Here is a 20133-nt window from a genome sequence, read left to right on the forward strand (position 1 = left end):
TTTCATCCAGCTGGTTCAAAAAATCAAAAACAGTCATAGGAAATACAACTGACAAAATCCCAAAAGTAATATTTGAATTGCCACGAAAGCAGACAGAAAGCAATTAAACATCATGTGACCAACATGCTCAAAAAACGTTTTTGGCTATGTACTAAGTCCAAGTATGTAGAAGAAAGGTAGTCGCTGTAACCAGGTGACTTTAGCCCTGGGATGCCAGCATCAGTACCAATGCTTACTTCAAACCCTGGCAGATAAACAGACACAAGCTGGAAGAGTCAGTGGAAACAAAGAAACCAATTGCTGGGCCTGGCAGTGCATGCCTTTAACCCCACGCAGGAAGACCTGCGTTCATCCCCAGGGCTGCCAACAGGCATGGTGGCACACACCTATAATCACAGCACTCAGGAGGCTGGAAAGATCAGACGCTCAGAGCCACCCTCAGCTATAGCGAGTTCAAAGCCAGCCTGGGCCATATGAGGCTTAATATCAAACACGACCACAATCCCACCCAATGGGGCCCTCAAACCGTGTTCTCGGAATCAGCTGGGGTTCCCTGAAGCCAAGCGTGGGGCACAAAATTCTCCACCCAAGTGTGACCAAGGCTCAGAGCCCTTCTCTCTTCCGTCTCATTAAAGTCTCATTCTCTCCTCCCACCCAAAAAAGGAAGACAAGAAAAGTGTGAAACTTAAAAGAAATCTTCTGGTTATCATCTTTGCTCTGCCTGACTGGAGGCTGTGAAACAGCACATTAGTACTTAACATTTTTTGTTTCAACTCTCCCTACTTACTGAAAAGAATAAAGGGATTGTGGCATAAACATATTTTTCATTAACATTATGTATTAAAAATGTAATATAAGCAGGTACTAGCTGAGCATTCAGGTGGCAGTGGTGGGGGTATCTCTGAAGTTCAAGGTCAGCCTTTTATCTGCATAGCAAGTTCCAGGCAGCCGGGGCTACACAGTGAGAACCAGGAGGAGAGAGAGCGCACTTCCTCATGTATGACTGTAACATTTGAATTTTATCACTTAGTAAAATACTGATCAACTATGCAGACATCCTGCAGCTCCCTGCCGGGCTTCCATGTGTGATGCAGAGATCAGAGCAGAGGGTCTGGAGTCCGGGCACCTGTAGTTGAAGTGCATTATCGCTTGCAATGCGTTCCCTCCACCTGTGGAGATGTCTCCTTCGAATCCCGGCAGCAGCGGTATCACGATGTACACCCGGTATCTCTGGCCTTCCCTGCAAAACCACGTGCACAGAAATGCACAGAAAGAAAAGCAAGTATCAGTTACATCACCAGTCAAGCAGGTCCCAGGGCTTTCTGGACAGCATGAATCATTCCACACCACCTCCCGTGCTCAGCCTTCATGGCTCTTGGATCCCAGCTATCGCTGTGGAGTGTCATGCTGAGTGATAAACCCAGTTTGGCAGTAAAGTGGGAATTGTGTCTGCTTTCTCTTCTATACTCGTAGTCCTTGGCAGGACAGAAGATGGTTTAAAATAAATCTTGCCGGTTCTTGCGGAAGAGGGTGTAGCAAGTGGCTTTCAACAAGTTTAGGGAAAAAAATGCTATCAACAGTGTGTGTGTGTGTGTGTGTGTGTGTGTGTGTGTGTTAAATTTTAAGTCAGTTTCTATTTTATTTAAATATATGTTTCCATATGTGTAGATATAGATGGAGAGACATATATAAAACAGATTACAGCCATAGGGATTCAGTCCATAGCCTGGCAGTTTGCAGGCATTCCATTTACAACTGTGGGGTTCCCAGGGTCTCTGTCTTAGGAGCAAACACACAGGATTTAGTATATTTCCCAAAACAGAGCCCTTATCATTGTTTAGGAATCCTAAGGGCCCAGCCACAGGATAGCATCAGGGATTCTTCAAGAATTCTAAGTGACTAGTATTAATTTTTATTTTAATTTTTTAAACATTTGTGTGTGTGTGTGTGTGTGTGTGTGTGTGTGTGTGTGTGTGTGTGTGACAGCAACCTGTGAGAGTCAGTTCTCTCTTTCTATCATGTGAATCCCGGGGCTCAAGTTCAGAATATCAGTCTAGGCAGCAAGCACCTTTACTGGCTGGGTCACCCCCGTGGCCCTTATTTTATTTTTAAACATGTAATTGTTTTTATGGTGTGCATGGGTCGTGGCCACACATACACTACAGCCAATGTATGGAGATTAGAGGACAACTTTATGCAGCCGGTTCTCTCCTTACGTCCTTACCAGTCCTTCCAGGACTGGACTGAGGTCACCAGGCTTGTTGGCAAGCTCCTTTTCCCGTTGAGCCAGCCCCAGCCAGTTTTTGTTTTTAAATCCCCAGCATATATAACGCAGTATCCCCAGGCCACCTTCCAAAGGATAACGATAGATACAACACGCTGAAAATGTAGCTCTCTTTCGATGTGTGCTCCGAAACCCAGACTATTATGCTGAGAGGCATTTGTGGCCTTTGACTCTGAGGTAGGACACTGTGGAAGACAAAGGTCATGCTGGAGAAGAGGTCAGTATAGAGTCAGGGGCAACCCCTCTCATAATGCTGTGTGTAAGTTTCACATTGTGCGGCAGGCTGTGTGTGCAGCTGTCCTTGGCCCCAGGTTGGATAGCCCTCAAGGCAGCATTTACTGTGAGAGTCCCAGACTGTGATAGCCTCTGGAATTGGTTGTAGAACACAAAGGAAGAAGAGAAAGCTTGGAAATAAATGTGGAAACGTCACAGTGCGCAAACAGTTGGCTTGAGAACATTTTCGCTGCTGGTTAATTCTCATGAGTTGTCCTGCTTAAACCTTTTATAACACTGAACTCTCAGAGTTTATCTTCTTAGGAACGGCAGGAGTGCCCCTTCCGTGAGAACTTCCACTATTCTGATGGCTCAGATCTGACCACTGGGCTTGAATGTCCATGTAGTCACAGCAGCATATGCCAAGTGACTGGGGTCAGCTTGACCGGGCTGCCTTAGCCGGGCTGAGAACCGAGGCATTTGACGGACGCTGCTGTAATGGCAAGGATTACTCGCTAGATGGCGAACATAGTTTGGGTTGGGAAGAATACAGAGAAATTGTGAACAGACCTAGTTATCTGCTTGATTAGGAGAGAAGGCAAGGTCTTTAAATGGTAAACAGGAACGGGGAAAGAGCAGGAAGCCCTAAGCCAGTTTCCCACAGCAGCATTAAAAACCCAGATCCACGCAAATATGCATTTAAGGACCAAGGAAGGCACCATTTAGACTCCATTGCTTTTCTAGCTAAAATCATACTGTAGTGAGACCCCCCCGCAAGCACCCCAGCAATGCCCACCATACCCCACCCCACCGCTGCTAATAAAATTTGGATCCTCAGCTCCTAGCCCAGGACGGACTTCACTTCTAGGTCACCTTCATCCGTGAAACTTCCTGACACAGCAGTCAGAACTGGGTCACACTGGCCTCTTCCTTCCCACAGACGGTGGCCAGAGAGTCAACCCATGGGCTCTGGGCCTCAAGGCCAGGCTGAGGGCTGACCTGCTCCAACACAAGGGTACATGTCCACATACCTTTCTATTTTAGGGAGCGTTCAGCTTAGGGCCCACATTCTCAGAGACTACTGTTGGCTGCTGAGGGTGGGGTAAGGCAAGAAGAATGCTTCAATGAAGAATAAGTCAAACTGTACTTGATGCTTTTTTTTCTTTAATTGCATTTAACTTGAATTTTCATTATGGTCAATATATGAGATGACAATTGGGCATCTGGCCACTGTAAGTATATGATTCTTCGTTATTAATTGTGTTCATAATTTTATACAACGACTATCTTCCCTATTCAGTGTTCGTCATCTTCATCTCCCTGGTGATCTCCGGGGACTTCCTGTTTTTATGAATTGCCTGTATGGATTTTGCATATACGTGTCCTTTGGGTCTAACTTGTTTTTCTTAGCATAGTACCTTCAAGGTACATCCACATGACAGCCTGTGTCAGTGGCCCTTCCCCTTTGTGACTCAACAGTATTCTGCATTGTGTATACACTTTTGTTTGCTGGTGGGCAGTCGGTTTGTCTTTGCCTTGTGGTTATTGGGAATAAAGCTGCTATCAGTATTGCATTATTAGGCAGAGCATGGTGGTACACGCTTTTAGTCCCAGCACTCAGAGGCAGGCCCACGTCTGGGCATTCCAGGCTGCACTGGTCTACATACTGAGTTCCAGGCTAGCTAGTGCAAACAGAGTAAAGACCCACCTCAAAAAAAAAATACAACAAAACAAAACAAAGTCAGTCTTGGCACATCAAGTCCATTTGACTCATTTTCATTCCTTTTTGGATACACACTCAGCAATGGAAATATTGAGTCATATGGTTATTCTCTGTTTAGTACTCCAAGGAACCAAAAACTAAATCAGACTTTCCAGTGAGTAACACCGTGTAAACCTAAGAGGATTATACAGATAAAACAACAAAACCTTTCCCCTACTTTTGCCCCCACTCAGTGACCTCCGTGGTCCTGTAGACGCAGTCCTGGTGAAGGCTTTTCTGAATGTTGTTGTCTTACCATTCAACAGTACACCTCGTACCCTTCACAAGAGAGCCCAGCAGGGACACAACAGTCCACTGCACATCTGACCCTTACTGTTTAAATCACACTCTATTGGCAGGAACCTAAATTGTTTCTCACTTTGTAAAAAATATGTTAAACTATTACATATGTTGTGCGACCCAAATCCCTCCAATGCAAAGATTCCAGTCTCTCTGGAAACACGGCGCCTCCAGAGCCCCAGCAGCCAGCAGGGAAGGAGTCCCTCACAAGACTACTGCTTTAAAGCAGTGGAGAGCTGCTGGGCAACAGGCCGCGAGCAGACCTGTCAAGCAGGCGATTGCTTCACCCACTCGAGTTAAGATATCATTTTATAAAATTCCATCTTCAAGAGTCTGGTTAAAATGACTTTTTCCTTTAAAATTCATGAGCTCTTATGGCAATGTGATATATGAGGGCTAAACACTGGAAAGCGATGTTCAACAACAGGAAGACAACTAAGTTACCTTATCGCTGCTAGATCCACTCAAGGGCAGAACAGTCCAGGTACCATGTTTAAAATGGCCCCAAGCAAACCAATTAGACAATGGAAACATGGCAGCTAATCTTGAAATGCCCAGTCTACCCTCCTGCATGTGCTAACTTCTTTGCTTAGTGCCTGGAACTGTGAAGCAGGCCTTGCTCCTAGGGCGGCAAGGCAGAAAGGAACCCGGGCAAAGATGGGCACTTTCAGAATGAGGGGGCTAGCCCAAGACCTTGAGAGCTGAGGCAGGGGATGAAGAAGTAAGAAAAGGGTTCAGGGGTTAGGGATGTGCACTACTCCTCTAAAGGAGTTGGGGTTTCAGCACCCCAAAACAGATGGAAGCTCCCAGCAGCCTGTAACTCTAGTGCCAGGGGATCCTCCACCCTCTTCTGGACCCTGCAGGAACTGTACTCATGTACAAATCCCTACAGAGAGACACACATGCTACATAAAAATAGCTCTGGCTGGACCGTGGTGCTCACTCCTTTCATCTCAGCACTCAGGAGGCAGAGGCAGATGGATCTGAGTTTGAGGCCAGCCTGGTCTACAGAGTGAGTTCAGGACAGCCAGAGTTACACAGAAACCCTGTCTAAAACAAACAAACAACACAAAAACCAAATAGTAGGACTTTTAAAAAAAAATTAAAAACGAAAGAAGTAAGAGTAAGCTAGTGAAAACAGTTCGTCTGTTCTGAGAAAAATTCCAGAGGAAACAGTGCAGGCCCCAGCCATTTCCTTTTTATTTATTTTATATGATTCTTTTTACATTTATTTGTGTGTTTGTAAGTTTTCATGTGTGTGAGAAGGCATTTGCATGTATCTACATATGTGTATGGAAACCAGAAGTCACTGTTCGGAACAGGTGTCATTGTCTGGAACCTTGTCCACCTGTCTTTTGAGCCAAGATGTCTCATGGGCTTGGAGCTTGTCAAGTGGCCTAGGCAGTCAGTGATTCCCAGGGGTTCAGCTGTCTCTGCGGGCCCCAGAGCTGGGGTTAGACACTGTACTCTCATGCCCGACCTTTTTCTGTAGGTTTGGGATTAAACTCAGTCTTCGCGCTTGTCAGTCTACTGCGTTACTAACTGAGCTCCCTCCGTGGGTGTGGGCTATGGAAGATGACTATTCTAAGGCTATTGCTGCAAATCTGTTTGCACCTCTCAAAGCAGAGTAGTGGCCACAAGGAGGCAGCAGTCTCTCCAGTCCCCTCCTGTTCTTTCAGATGAGACCCTTGCCCTCTTAACCCCTCCTTCCTGGTGCCTGAGCCCTTCAGTTAGAAGCTGTTGGCTCACCGCTGTTCTCATGACCTTAGCCAAGCCCCAAAGAGACTCAGCGCACTTCTGTAGCCATGAGCAGTTGGGGCAGGAGGCTCGTTACTGTGAACTGGGAGGCACTGAGGATATGAACTGTGCTAGAAATGGGAGTGATTGCAGCTGGGGCTCCTCAGGAACTGTTAGCTTGTGGTGGGGTCAGCCATGCTGGACTTAGATCTGACGCCCTTGGAAGTTCAGGACATAAGCCTTTTAATTTCATGTCTGCCTAATTTTTTTAATATGTAATAACTCTTTCTGCTCACCCTCTTATTTGTAGACCAGGGAACTGACTAAAATCTAGCAGCCTGCTAGAAATGTCCACATGACCTAACCCTGATCTTTACCAACTCTATGAGAGATCGTGTAAGCTGGGATAGAGCGCTAGACCCAAACACACAGAGCAGCAAGCCTTGAAACGTAAGAAGGTTGGGTTAGCCCAGCATATCTGAGTTCAACTTTACCCCAGGCTTGATAACGTTTGGAAAGACATATCCTCCAAAAGAGACCCCACACATCACTTATTAAGCCCAATTGTTCTCCACCAACCCTACCCTAGCCAGGACACAAAATCAGGCTCAAAATGATTGCTGGCTCCAGCCTTATGCTCCATATCTAGATGCTGAGAAGACCATTCATAAGATTGTTTGGAATAAAATAAAGGCAATAAAATGATCTCAAACAAAATTTCTGCCAGGATTTATTGTCATCCGTGCCCTGATGTAACCTCTTCTCTAAAAGTGTTTTAGAACTTGGGAAATAGCCCACAAGGAAAAAAAGGAAAGGAAGGAAAAAAGAAAGGAAGGAAGGAAGGAAGGATGGAAGGAAGGAAGGAAGAAGAAAGCTAGCAATTGTTATACTGAAAATGTTTTCCCTACTTTTTCTGATAACTGCAGCTCCAATCCCTCAGCACGCCACTTCTGCGCCCAGTCTGGCATGCCTTTCCACAGCACAAAATTATAGGATATGAAAATCGTAGGGTAGAGATAGCATCTAACTGAAGAAACTTTAGCCAACAAATGCTTTTAAAAAACAAAATATTTGTATGGTTTTAAATAAATAGCTTTCTTGGCTTTTTTGAAATCTTAACTATTAAAACTATCTGCTTCCTTAGAGACAAGGGACGCTCGGAAGCTTGGTACTGAGGAACAGAAGCTAAAGTCCTGGGACCCAGCTACGTTTTTTATCGCTGGGCCAAACACCGACAAAGGCTACTTAAGGGAATGTCTTAGATACAGTTTCTATTGCTGTGGAGAGACACCATGACCACAGCAACTCCTTTAAAGAAAAACCCTGAATTGAGGTGGTGGTTAACAATTTAGAGGTTCAGTTCATTATCATCATGGCAGGGAGCATGGCAACTTGCAGACAGACATAGTGTCGGCTCCATCTTGATCAGAAGGTAAAAGGAATGGGACTAAGACACTGGGTGGCATCTTGAGCATATTTGAGAGCTCAGAGCCTGCCTGCACAGTGGCACACTTCCTCCAACAAGACCACATCTACTCCAACAAGGCCACGTCTCCTAACAATGTGCTTCTTTATAAGATTATGGGGTTAATTACCTTCAAACTACCACAGGAAACAACTTGTTTTTTGCTTACAGTATGACGACATCATGGTGGGGAGGGCTCACAGTCCATCATGGTGGGGAGGGCTCACAGTCCATCATGGTGGGGAGGGCTCACAGTCCATCATGGTAGGGAGGGCTCACAGTCCATCATGGTGGGGAGGGCACACAGAATCATGGTGGGGAAGGCTCTCAGTCTATCATGGTGGGAAGGGCTCACAGTTCATCATAGTAGGGAGGGCTCATAGACCATTGTGGTGGGGAGGACATGGTGCAGAAATCGAAGCCAGTGGTCACATTGCCTCTTCAATCAGAAAGCAGAATGAAGAGGAAGTAGGGCCAGGTTATAAAACTTCAAGACCTGAGTTGGTGGTGTGACTCACGTGGCAGAATGCTTACTCAACATGCATAAAGCCTTGGTTGGATTCTTAGCCCTGCATAAATCAGGTCTGGTATCACATGATAAGTTCCACCCCAGACTTGAGGAGTGGAAAGAAGATCAGAAATTCAAGGTCATCCTTGGCTACACAGTGATATCAAAGTCATCAACCTTGACTACAAAACACTGTCTCAAACCACCAGCCCCACCACCACATGAACTCTTACACACAATGGCCCGCTGCCTCCAGGGAGGTTCTGCCTCTAAAAGACCCACAGAACAAAACAACACCATGGGTAGGTGGCCATGTGTTCAGACATACGAGCCTATGGGAGACATCTCACAGCACCTGCTGACGGGCTTTGGGTCCCGTCTCCCCATAAGTAGGTTTGTGTGAGTTACTTAGTCTCAGCTGCCTGCTCTCTAGGGTGAGGCGTTACGTATCCAGCCCCACAAAGTTGAAGACTGAACGAAGCAATCCATGAAAAGCACCTACCAGAAGGACTCAAAAATGGCCCCTCACAGTTTAATTAAAATTAAAGTTTCGGCTTTTGTATCACCCAAGGATGACAGGGCAGACAGCAGCTGACACAAGGCCAAACCAGACTGAATGGAGAGGACAGTGCCGGCAAGCCCCTCCCATCTTTTATGATGTCATCGCAAGGAGAAACCCAGGCGAGGTGTCCGGTGGGTGAGGATGCTGGACGCCAAGCCTGACAGCCTGAGCTCAACACCAAGACCCATGTGGTGGAAGGAGAGCGCTGACTCCCAAAAGTTGTCCTCTTATCTCTACATAAGTATTGTGGCATGTGTGTAACTTCACACGTGTGAACGTGTGTGCACGTGTGTGCGCACACACACACAGACACACAAATAAATAAACACATAAATAAATAAATGCAATAAAAGTTTTTTAAAAAGAGAAACTGAAAAATCAATTGGAAAGAGAGATCTGCCATAGTCCCGGCAGGTCTTCCAAAGGCAGAACGAAGTTGTGAGCCAGTAGTTGGAAACAAAAGTAAGGAGTTTTTTTTTTTTTAAATTAAAAATATTGTGTTTTTTTTTTTAAAGCAAGCATGATTCTATAGTAATGCACCTAACAATTTAAAATAGGGTTGATTAAACTTTTTTTTGGTGGGAATCTTTGTTTCTAGCACAGATAAGAATTTTGATTTAGCGGTTATGACTCTTTATACTCTTGACTTAGAGTGTGTAGTGTGTTTCCAGATGACGATGGCTCTGGAAGGCTATATTGATTTCACATTAACTGGTGCCTCGCCACCTAACTGACACCATAAACACTCACACTGATGGTTCATTGTTCTCTTTGTGGGTGAAGAAACAGCATTAGAAAAACACAGAGCAACTGACTGCAAAGGTCACATAAGTCCCCAGACAGCTGGCCCCAAGGATACTAGAGTTCACTACTGGTCGCTGCTCACAGCAGCCTTTTACTTGCCCGCGCCAACTTCCCCCAGTTGTAAGAACCATCTGGGAAGCAAAACAATTTTTAAAAAGCGTGTATTTTTAAAGCAGCTTCATGGTTTTTGATGTCATCTCGTTCTAACAGTCGCATGAAGTCAACCGCCACTGTCATTGTGGATCAGGTTTCTGGTGACAATCATGTGAGATGCATTCTCTCATTGCCTGGCTGTCTACCAAGGCAGGGAAATTTTGCATGTCAAAATAGGCAGACCCGAGATGGTCCCCAGAACCCATTTGCTCATGGCACACAATGCCTTAAAGGGTTTCTGTCTAGATTAGTTGGCATTGTTCTTTCTCCTGGGTTACTCGGTTGTGGTGTGACAGACATGATTTGAAATAGAGGGCCATGACTTATCCTGCCTACCCAGACACATTTGAATTGTCAGAGGTATGTTTCAAGTATGGTGGGAGCTGGTTTCAACCCGGAGACAGGTTGAGGTATTAGAGCAGACATGTTGTTCCCCTGGCTCCTTCTTGTTTACTGTGGAATGAACATGGGAGTGCGGCTCCAGGTCATGGAACACAGCACGGAGACCTGGCAGGATCCCGTTTCTGGGGAGAATGCTGGCTGTGGGAAAGGAAGTAAATGGCTCTGGGGAGCTGGGCTGAGGCTCCATTCCAACCCTGGCAGAGGGAGCTGGCACCTGGGGGACTTCCATCTACCTGAGGTGGGAGGGCCCTGGCCAAGGGCCCACATTCCTCTGTCAGACCTGGCAGATGGCTGTCACTTCCCTGAGCTTGCTTTATACTCCTGTCTTGTCCTCCTCCGGCCACTGAACTAGACCTGCTGCGAAGAACGTGTCTTTGGCAAGGGAGATCTATGAAGGAAGAGAAAGAGCAAACAAGGCTCAGGCCAGCACTGCTGAGCAGAACAGGCAGCCTGCAAATGGAGCTTTGTCTTCTGCCTTGACCTTGTCTAGGAAAACCAACACACAGACTTCAAATTATTAAGTAAAATCAAGCAGTGCGATCTGAGACACACTGTCTTCCACACTCCTATGATTCCCTTTACCTTCCGGATTCACTCACAGGATTGCTGGGAAATGTGGAAGGAGAAAATATCATAAATTCCTTCCGGCTCTAAAACACTAGAACTTTAGGAATATTCCAGCTCTTTAGGTGTAAACTGAAATGGCAGAAGAAAATGGTCTTGGGCTGCAGTGACAGCTCAGTCAGTGAGGTCCTTGTCCTGTAGGCATGGTGGCCTGGCCTGACCGATCCCCAGAGTTCATAGCTTCAAAAAGCTAGATGTGAGAGTATATGACTTTAATCTGTGGACATAGAAGCATCTTCGAGGCTGACTGGCCACCCAGCTTGTCTATTTTGTGAAGTTTAGGCTAGTGAGAGACTATCTCAAAAGGAAGGGAGGGGAGGAGAGAAGAGGCAAGGAGAGAGGAGGGAGGAAGGAAGAATGGAAGGATTGGAATGAAGGGAAGAAGGAAGAAAGAAGAAAAAGAGATAGGTAGGTAGATAGGTAGGTAGGTAGATAGATAGATAGATAGATAGATAGATAGATAGATAGATAGATAGATAGATAGATAGAGATAGATAGATAGAAAGGCAAATGAAAAGATCAATGTTGACCTGTTTGGTTTTGTTGGTTTTGTTTTTTGTTTGTTTGTTTGTTTTTTGAGACAGAGTCTCTGTGTAGTCTGGTTGGCCTGGAACTATGTAGATCAGACTGGCCTTTAACTCACAGAGATCTGCTTTCCTCTGGTGGGATTAAAGGCATGCACCACCATCCCTGGCTTAAATGTTTTATTTAAATATGAGTCTTGTTTTTTTTTTAACTTAAATCTTTCTCTTGGACATATATTTTTTCAGCTGAGATCTTTTGCCTTCCCTACTTGGTTTGAAGTACTGACAACAATGGTTCACATTCTCAAGCATTTCTGACATAAATACTTATATTTTCATCAGTATTCAGTCTTGTCTAATGATAGCCCATAGCACCTGAGGAATGGGAGCTGAAGCTATCCTCTGGCCTACACACACACACACACGCACACACCCAGAGAAAAACATCATCTCAGGCTCCTAAACTACCCAGCCCAAACCTGCAAATACCTATGCACTATTGGGCACTACCGAGAGCAGTGAAAGTTCTAGCTCATCCAGTTACAGTTATTAGCTAATCGTAGTTCCAAAGTTCACAACCCACCATTCGCTGCGACAAACTCATTCACTAACTTCATATTTTTCCATGATTTACTTCAACTTCATAATGTTTGTTTTTTCCTTTTGCCAAATGTGCTTTCTAAATAAAGCAGGCAGTCCTGCATCAATGAGATGCCAAAGCTGACAAAAAAAAAATAATGCATCTTTTCTTCAAACTCCCTAATTGCTCCGGGAAGTAGGGGGCCCAGGGAGGTGAGAAACCTCTGCACACATCCGTATGTCCGGCTGCAAGCCAGGCTGTTTATGAATCCTTGCAGCAACAGATGTTCCGGTGACTTCAGGAAGCATCCGGAGGGTAAAGGCAGAACACAGATACTATTATCCCTAGCTGTCCTTGTGTTCCAGATGACAGCCACACCATCTTGGCTATGCCTGGGCCATCTTTGTAGCCATATAAAATCGATGGCCTTCCTCTAGGACTCTGTACCTAGCAAATGTGAAGCTGAGGCAAACGGTGCAGTTTTCCAGACACCTGATGGTGCAGTGGAGAATGAGGCCTGCTGAGTGGACCACAAGAGGCACAGAATGCAGGGCGACCCAGACGCTCTGAGCACGGGGGTGAGACAGCCATCCCCACTGCTGACTCACAGTGATGACCTTTTACCCAGATTTTATCCTGCATAGGCCAAAGGAACCGGCCTCACTTGTTCCCACTGTCTGGGATCAGGATGTGTGTAATGACTGGCGAAGGGGAAAGAGCCATAGAGGCCTCCCCCAGTTAGTACCTCCACATGAGGAAGCCCCATGGGGTGAACGTCCGTTCTTCCTAGCCAGCTATGGATCATGTTTGCATGTTATAAGGAAGCACTTGGTCCTTCAAAATTCCAAATTGCTGGAAAGCAACCTAGACAAGTGTGATAGTTAATATCGATTGTCAACTTGACAAAGTCAAGAATCACCTAAGAGACAGATTTCTGGGCATGCCTGGAAGAGTCACTAGATTAGGTCCGTTGACACGGAAATGCCCACTGTGAGTGAAGGCAAAACCATTCCATGGACTGGGGCCATGGACTGAGTTCAAACAGGGAAGCGAGCTGAGAGTCAGTGTTCACCCCGCTTCCTGACTTCAGAGGGAAGGCAGGCATCAGTTCGCATCCCGCCATGACCCCCCACTTCGCATCCCTCTGTGCCTCCCCACTTCGCATCCCGCCATGCTTCCCCACTTCGCATGCTGCCATGCTTCCCCACTTCGCACCCCGCAGTGCCTCCCCACTTCGCATCCTGCCATGCCCCCCAATCCGCATCCCGCCATGCCTCCCCATGGTGGTGGACTGTATCTTCACACCATGAGACAAAGCAAAGCCTTCCTGCCTTAATCTGCTCTGGTTGGTATTTTTTTGCTACAAGAACAGTAAATTACATCAGAAGTCACATGATCTATTGAACATCCACAACTCCAAGATCTACTTTCGCAAGTGTGAAGACTCAATAAGATAATGTAAATAAAAACTATGAAACAGATAAAATATTGATAGTTACCATTAAGATGTCCTTCATTCTAAAATCACCACATATTATATGAAAAAAAGATGTAAAAAGGGTTAGAATCTTGCCAGTAAGCCACAACCTCGTGGTGAACACAGATTAATAGAAATGGGTTAGATCAAGATGTGAGAGCCGATAAGAAGCTAGAGATAATGGGCCAGGCAGTAATTTAATTAATACAATTTCTGTGTGGTCATTTCAGGTATAAACTAGCCGGGCAGGAAGGAACAAGGGGCCCCGCTTCTTTTAACATGTGGCCATAGTCTGTCCAATCAACAGTGCCAGCCGTGAATCTACATCCACAAACACAGAGAAGGTGGACCACTAACTCACACAAGATACAAAACACCTCAGAGTGAGTCAAAGATACAAATAGTAACAAATAAAGCAAAAAAAAATTATTGGGACAGCAAGATAGCTCGGTGGGCATGTGTGCACCTACACACACACACACCAAACCAAAAAAAAAAAAAAAACCAGTTTTTAAATAAAAAAAATTCCTAAAAGAAAATATTCATAAAAGTCTGGCAGAGACAAGGTGCTCGCTGCCAATCCTGACCACCTGAGTTCGATTCCTGGGCCACATGTGGTAGGAGAACAGAGCACAGATCTTCACTCTGTGCTCCACTCTGGACAGTGGCATGTGCTATGCATGGGTGCACCGTGTGCACACATGCGCAATAGTGGTGTTATTAAAGTAAACACAACGAAACGGGCTAGGCCAGCTACTCTGTGACTGTACCAAGTTGTTGAACTGCTCACTTCACTGCAGGACTGCACAGTATATGGATATGATTAGAATAAGGCTGTTGGGAAATAATTCCATGAGCTAAAGAAATATGTCATTTGGAAATGAGAATTTAAATATAACTCTGTGGCAACGGTTTCTGTCTGTTCTGCTTTGGTTGTGTGAGCATAGTTCACTATCTGCCATGAACTAACTCAGAACATAAGCCTCATATGTGGGGAAAAGGCAGGCCGGGAAGCTGATGACATCTTGGAAAAATTCAGATTCCCACCAAGATAAACCGAATATTTCTCAGCAACTGACGCACAAGACAGCTAAGAGGAGTTCATTTTCAACACAAGCTTTTGCGGCCACCTCCTCAGAGAAGCAAGAGCAGCTACAGCAGTTTGGTTGGAACTTCTGTTCAAAGTGAACCTTACCTGTGGGCTTTCAGGATTCTCTGGGCAATAGCATCGCCCACCTTGTTGAACACGACTTTATCATCGGCACAGCTTATAAAAAATTGGTTCTGTGAGAAAAATAGGACACTTGGGTAAGGCCGTGTTTTCTCTAGGAGATGTGTAGAATGAGGGAACAAATACTATATCGGTGACAGAGAAAATGGCTCACACAAGGATATGTGTACGTGGTCATGTGTGTGGGCACATGTGTTTGTGCTGGTCAGAGTACCCATGTGCACATGGTCATGTGTGGGTACATGTGTTTGTGCTGGTCAGAGTACCCATGTCACGTACATGTGTGTCTGCACATGTGTTTGTGCTGGTCAGAGTGCCCATGTTGTGTGGTCATATGTGTCTGCACATGTGTTTGTGCTGGCCAGAGTGTGCCCATGTGTACATGGTCATGTGTGTCTGCACATGTGTTTGTGCTGGCCAGAGTGCCCATGTGTACATGGTCATGTGTGTCTGCACATGTGTTTGTGCTGGTCAGAGTGCCCATGTGTACATGGTCATGTGTGTATGCACATGTGTTTGTGCTGGCCAGAGTGCCCATGTGTACATGGTCATGTGTGTATGCACATGTGTTTGTGCTGGTCAGAGTACCCATGTGCACATGGTCATGTGTGGGCACATGTGTTTGTGCTGGTCAGAGTACCCATGTCACGTACATGTGTGTATGCACATGTGTTTGTGCTGGTCAGAGTACCCATGTGCACATGGTCATGTGTGGGCACATGTGTTTGTGCTGGTCAGAGTACCCATGTCACGTACATGTGTGTATGCACATGTGTTTGTGCTGGTCAGAGTGCCCATGTTGCGTGGTCATGTGTGTATGCACATGTGTTTGTGCTGGTCAGAGTGCCCATGTGTACATGGTCATGTGTGTATGCGCATGTGTTTGTGCTGGCCAGAGTACCCATGTGCACATGGTCATGTGTGGGCACATGTGTTTGTACTAGTCAGCGTGTCCATGTGTGTGGGGGCACATGTGTTTGTGCTGGTCAGAGTACCTATGTCACGTACATGTGTGTCTGCACATGTGTTTGTGCTGGTCAGAGTGCCCATGTTGTGTGGTCATGTGTGTCTGCACATGTGTTTGTGCTGGCCAGAGTGCCCATGTGTACATGGTCATGTGTGTATGCACATGTGTTTGTGCTGGCCAGAGTGCTGACCTCCGGAGTCCCCCTTGATCTCTCTCCACCCGAATCTAGAACTTCCTGAGAGAATTAGTCTAGCGAGCCAGTTTGCTCCAGCAATCTCCTGTCTCCACTTTGCCTCTGTGCCCACCCAGCATTTATGTGCGTGCTAAGGAGCTGAGCTCCGATCCTTCAAGAATGCATGAAAAGGGCTTCTCCAGGGAGTCATCTCGCCAGCACTCAAATCTCTTTTGTGTGTGTGTCTGTGTGTGTATGTATGTATGTATGTATATGTATACCCGTATATGTATATTTTGTGCACATATATTATGTATATGATATGCCATATACATTATATCAAATCTATTTTGTGTGTACATGGATGTATATATTAATATATATATTAATAAAATAGAATGAAAAGAGGTTTTATTTCAAGTACTTCTGTTATTCATAGATCTATAAAATATTCTTCGACACTATTGTCAGAAAATAACTCCATTATTATCCTAATGATACAAAATATTTTTATTGCTGCATAAAAGAATGTTAAAAATAACCAATGAGTATTATGAGTTCTGCTTATTGAAATTACAATACAACTGTAATTTTTTTTAACAAATCATCTCAAGGAATATCTTCAAGTAAATTCTTGTCCTTTGATAGCAATACCATTTTTATGAGTTCACAAGATTTTGCACAGCAGGGCACAAATAGGCACAATGCCTCAGGAGACATTGCAGGAAGGCATTGTGCAGAAACTCTTCTGAGAATATGAGTCAAACAACTCTTGCTACAAAGCAGGGTAGCACATCTCATCAGCTACAAGGACAGACTGTCACATGCCATGGTTTGCTTTCTCTCTCCCTCCCTCCACTCCCCCTTTTGAGGATTAAGATTAATGCTGACGGCTCACCCTGATGAGTATCACCAGAGAAATGTCCACAACCATGAATGCCCACATGGCACTGCTGACCTCATTCAATGCCATACTGGCATGAGAAAGAAAAGTTGGTTGTATTAGTCATGATGGTCAACTTGATTGAATTTAGAATCTCCATGGAAACCAGCCCATGGGTTTATACAGATTAGGTTAATCACCTAAATGTGGAGAGCACCATTCCACAAACTGGAACCATAGGCTCATTACAAAGGAGAAGGCACTGTCACCCACTTCCTGCTCCGGCTGCCATGACGTCCCCGCTCTGACGGCCTTTATTCTTCAGAACTATGAGCCCAAACAAACCCTTGCTGCCTCAATTGCTTTTGTCAGCTACCTTACCACAGCAACAAGAGAAGCAGCTGAGATGGCTGTGTTAATGCCACTTTAAAAATGAAACCAGAATGCCAGAAGAGGCAGTGACAGCATCATCCTCACAGCTAATGACACCAAATGTCTTATTAAGCTCCCGAGTGGGCTTCCCTGATTTCCACTAATACCCTTTATCCGCTGCGTGATCCCGTGTGGAATACACACACATTTAGGCTGCTAATGTTTTTAATTAGCTTTCTCTTTCTCCAAGTCTGAGAAATGAGTCAAGCTACAGTTGTTTGCTGATGTTTTAATCGACTGTCGCTCTACGGAAGGGAAGAGTAGCAGGACTCTGGGAGAAGGAAAGCAGGGCTCAGATGGTTTCCCCGACAACTCATTTCTGCTAAACGTTCTATTTTTATTCAATGGAAAAATAAGACCAGGATAAAGGAGGGAGATATGTGTTGGTTTGGGTCTCCCCCCTCCTTATTGGGATTCTTTATTTTTCTCAGGGGTTCCAAAGAGTCTGTACTATTTCTGTATCTATTTTGAAGTTCAATTAAAGTTCCCACACTAAACTTGATGCTCTCAGACTTTCTCATGGACTCTGAACACAGAGTCCTCACATCCCCCATTCCTTCCTTGTCTTTTCCTGCTCCAGGATTCCCCACAGCAGGGGAATTCTGTCAGTCCTCTGTGTGAGCAACTTACTGCTGTGTGCATGTGTGTGCTCTCCTGAAACAGCACATGCTTCATGCTAGATCTTCTAACCACACCCCAGTGAAAATTCCCACATCCATGCTGGGTTGTTTCAGCCAAAGATGTATTTATCAGCTGACAGAGGTCAGTACCACAAGGGTCTGCAAGACTCCATTAGCCTTGAATTAATGATGGTGCAGAATGAGTTCAGGTATGCTAGGAGGTGGGAATACAAATGACTTCAGTCAATATTTCCGTCGAATTCTTCATAACTCAGATCATGTTTATTAATAAGAAATCCTGAACTGGGGTCCCTACAGTCTTGTACGATACTTGGTGCCCTGGTCAGTTTGTTGTTTTTGTTTGTTTGCTTTTGTTTTGTTTTGTTTGAGTTCCACACAAACTAAAGTTATCTAGGAGAGGAACCTAAACTGAGAAAATGCCTCCGTTAGATTGCCCATAGGCAAGGAATTCTGGAGAGCATTTTCTCGAGATTGATGACTGACACAGGAGCCTCCCGCCTTTCATTGCCAACCCTGTGCAAGTAGTCCTGGGTGGGACAAGAAAGCAGGATGAACCAGCCTTGGGAAGTAACCAATAAGCTCTGCTCCTCACAGGCTCTGCTTCAGTTCCCTCCTCCAAGTTCCTGTGCCCCTCTTAAGTTCCTGCCCTGCTTCCCTCAGTGACAAACTGTGGAAATGTAAGCCAAATAAACTCTGTCCCTCCCCTAGACTGCTCAGAGTCACGGTGTTTATCATGACAACAGGAACTAAGACACCCAGGAAGGCAAGCTGTGGAACTGACTCACTGACTACTTACTTCAATGTAGATGTAGTGCTTGCTGTTCTCGATTACGTAGGTGTAGGCAGCGTGGATGGACTCCTCGTGGTGCTTTATCCCAGCAGACCAATCAGCTGCCGACCGGAGCAACTGCAAGACAACAGCAACGAGCAAGCATGAGACAACAGAGAAGACACCATCTGAACCGATGCGACGAAGCCACTCCTTCTAAAGCAACGATCACAGTGGCTGGAGCACCACACGGTCCAAGGGAGAGCTGGAACACAAGCAGATCACACCCTTGTGACGGCTCATCTTCTCGTTAGCATGTCACCCCTGAGAAGAACGAACCTCAACGGACGGAAGAACTGCCTCCATCATCCTGAACCGCGGCCAAGTCTGTGGGCATCTTCTTGATTTCTCATTGATGCAGGAGGACCAGACCTGCTGTGAGCAATGCCACCCCTAGGGGTATGAGTGGGAGCCAGGGAGCAAGCCAGTAAGCTGTGCTTCTCCATGGTTCCTGTTCGGCTCTTGTTTTGGTTTCCCTGAATGATGGGTCAAAACCTGTAATATGTAATGAAGTCTTTTCTCTCCAATTTCTTTTGGCCGTGATACTTATCACAGCAATAGAGACACAAACTAAAACAGCATCCTTCCATCCAGCAGAATTTTAATTCAGGACTTGAAGACTTAAACTGTGGTTCCTACAAGGAATATTTGGGAGACTTATTCGGGTCACTACAGTTGCGATAATTGTGCCCTCTTTCCCTATGACAGTCCTTCAGCTGCACCTACTTAGTGCAAGGCCCAGGACCCTGACATAGGGCAGAGAATAGTGACGGAGGTGTGTGCCAGCCAGCATCACACCTAGAAAGCAGTATGCACGGTTAACTAAACACGACACATTAGCAGGTGTATTTGAGCTACAGCAGACCACATCAGAGATGTGACCGCGGCTATGCATGGCAGTGGTGGGGGTGAGGAACACTGGCGGCCTTCCCAATGCTCGATGACCTTCACCTGGTAGTCCCCCCAGTATTTTAACTGTTGCAGTATGACTTTTACATATAGTAAGCACTTAGTATATACGTCTTGGCTTTCTTAAGTAACTGTGTATCGTCACAGAAGACTCACCGGAGGCCTTAGAATGCTTGCCTAGCATACATAAAGCCCTATTTGCCATCCCTAGCACCCACAAACCAGATGTCATCGGCACATACCTGTGATCCCAGCACATGGAGAGTAGAGGCGGGAGACTAAGAAGGTCAAATTATCCTTGGCTACATGGTGAGTTTAAGGCAAGCCTGGACTACATGAGACCCCAACCCACCAAAGTACAAGTGAGAAAAAAAAGAAAGTGGGGGAGTGAAAGGGGAGGAGAACTATAAAATATATTTGTTGCTTCTAATTTTAGGTGAATGTTGAAACTGTTCCTTTATCTGATATGGGCTATTTATTAGACAGCACTCCCCAGCACACGCTGCCTTATTCCAGTCGTATCAGGCAAACACATGTAAAGATGAGAAGTGAAAGTGTAATCACGAACATGAACCAAGTTAAAATGGTCCAGGAAATAACAGGATCTCCAAGGAACTGCGTAATTAGTCACCTGATAGAAATAAAGTTTAAACCAAAGTTTCAACTCTTGGTCT

The 20133-nt window shown here is 45.4% G+C and overlaps 1 protein-coding gene across 4 annotated transcripts in view; it reads right to left on the minus strand.

Moving 5' to 3' along the window:
* The window catches only part of Pld1 (phospholipase D1), a 206165-nt gene that overhangs the window by 35201 nt on the left and 150831 nt on the right, over nucleotides 1-20133 (minus strand). For all 4 annotated transcript variants that reach the window (XM_087899626.1, XM_087899627.1, XM_048452641.3 and 1 more), the window contains 3 exons: nucleotides 18518-18628; nucleotides 14591-14679; nucleotides 1127-1240 (listed from right to left, as the gene is read on the minus strand). In XM_087899626.1, the coding sequence (XP_087755752.1) occupies nucleotides 1127-1240; nucleotides 14591-14679; nucleotides 18518-18628 (314 nt within the window). The remainder of the gene's footprint in view (nucleotides 1-1126; nucleotides 1241-14590; nucleotides 14680-18517; nucleotides 18629-20133) is intronic.

The sequence above is a fragment of the Myodes glareolus genome, chromosome 20 (genome assembly GCF_982192425.1).
Source record: "Myodes glareolus chromosome 20, mMyoGla1.1, whole genome shotgun sequence".
Lineage (NCBI taxonomy): Eukaryota > Metazoa > Chordata > Mammalia > Rodentia > Cricetidae > Myodes > Myodes glareolus.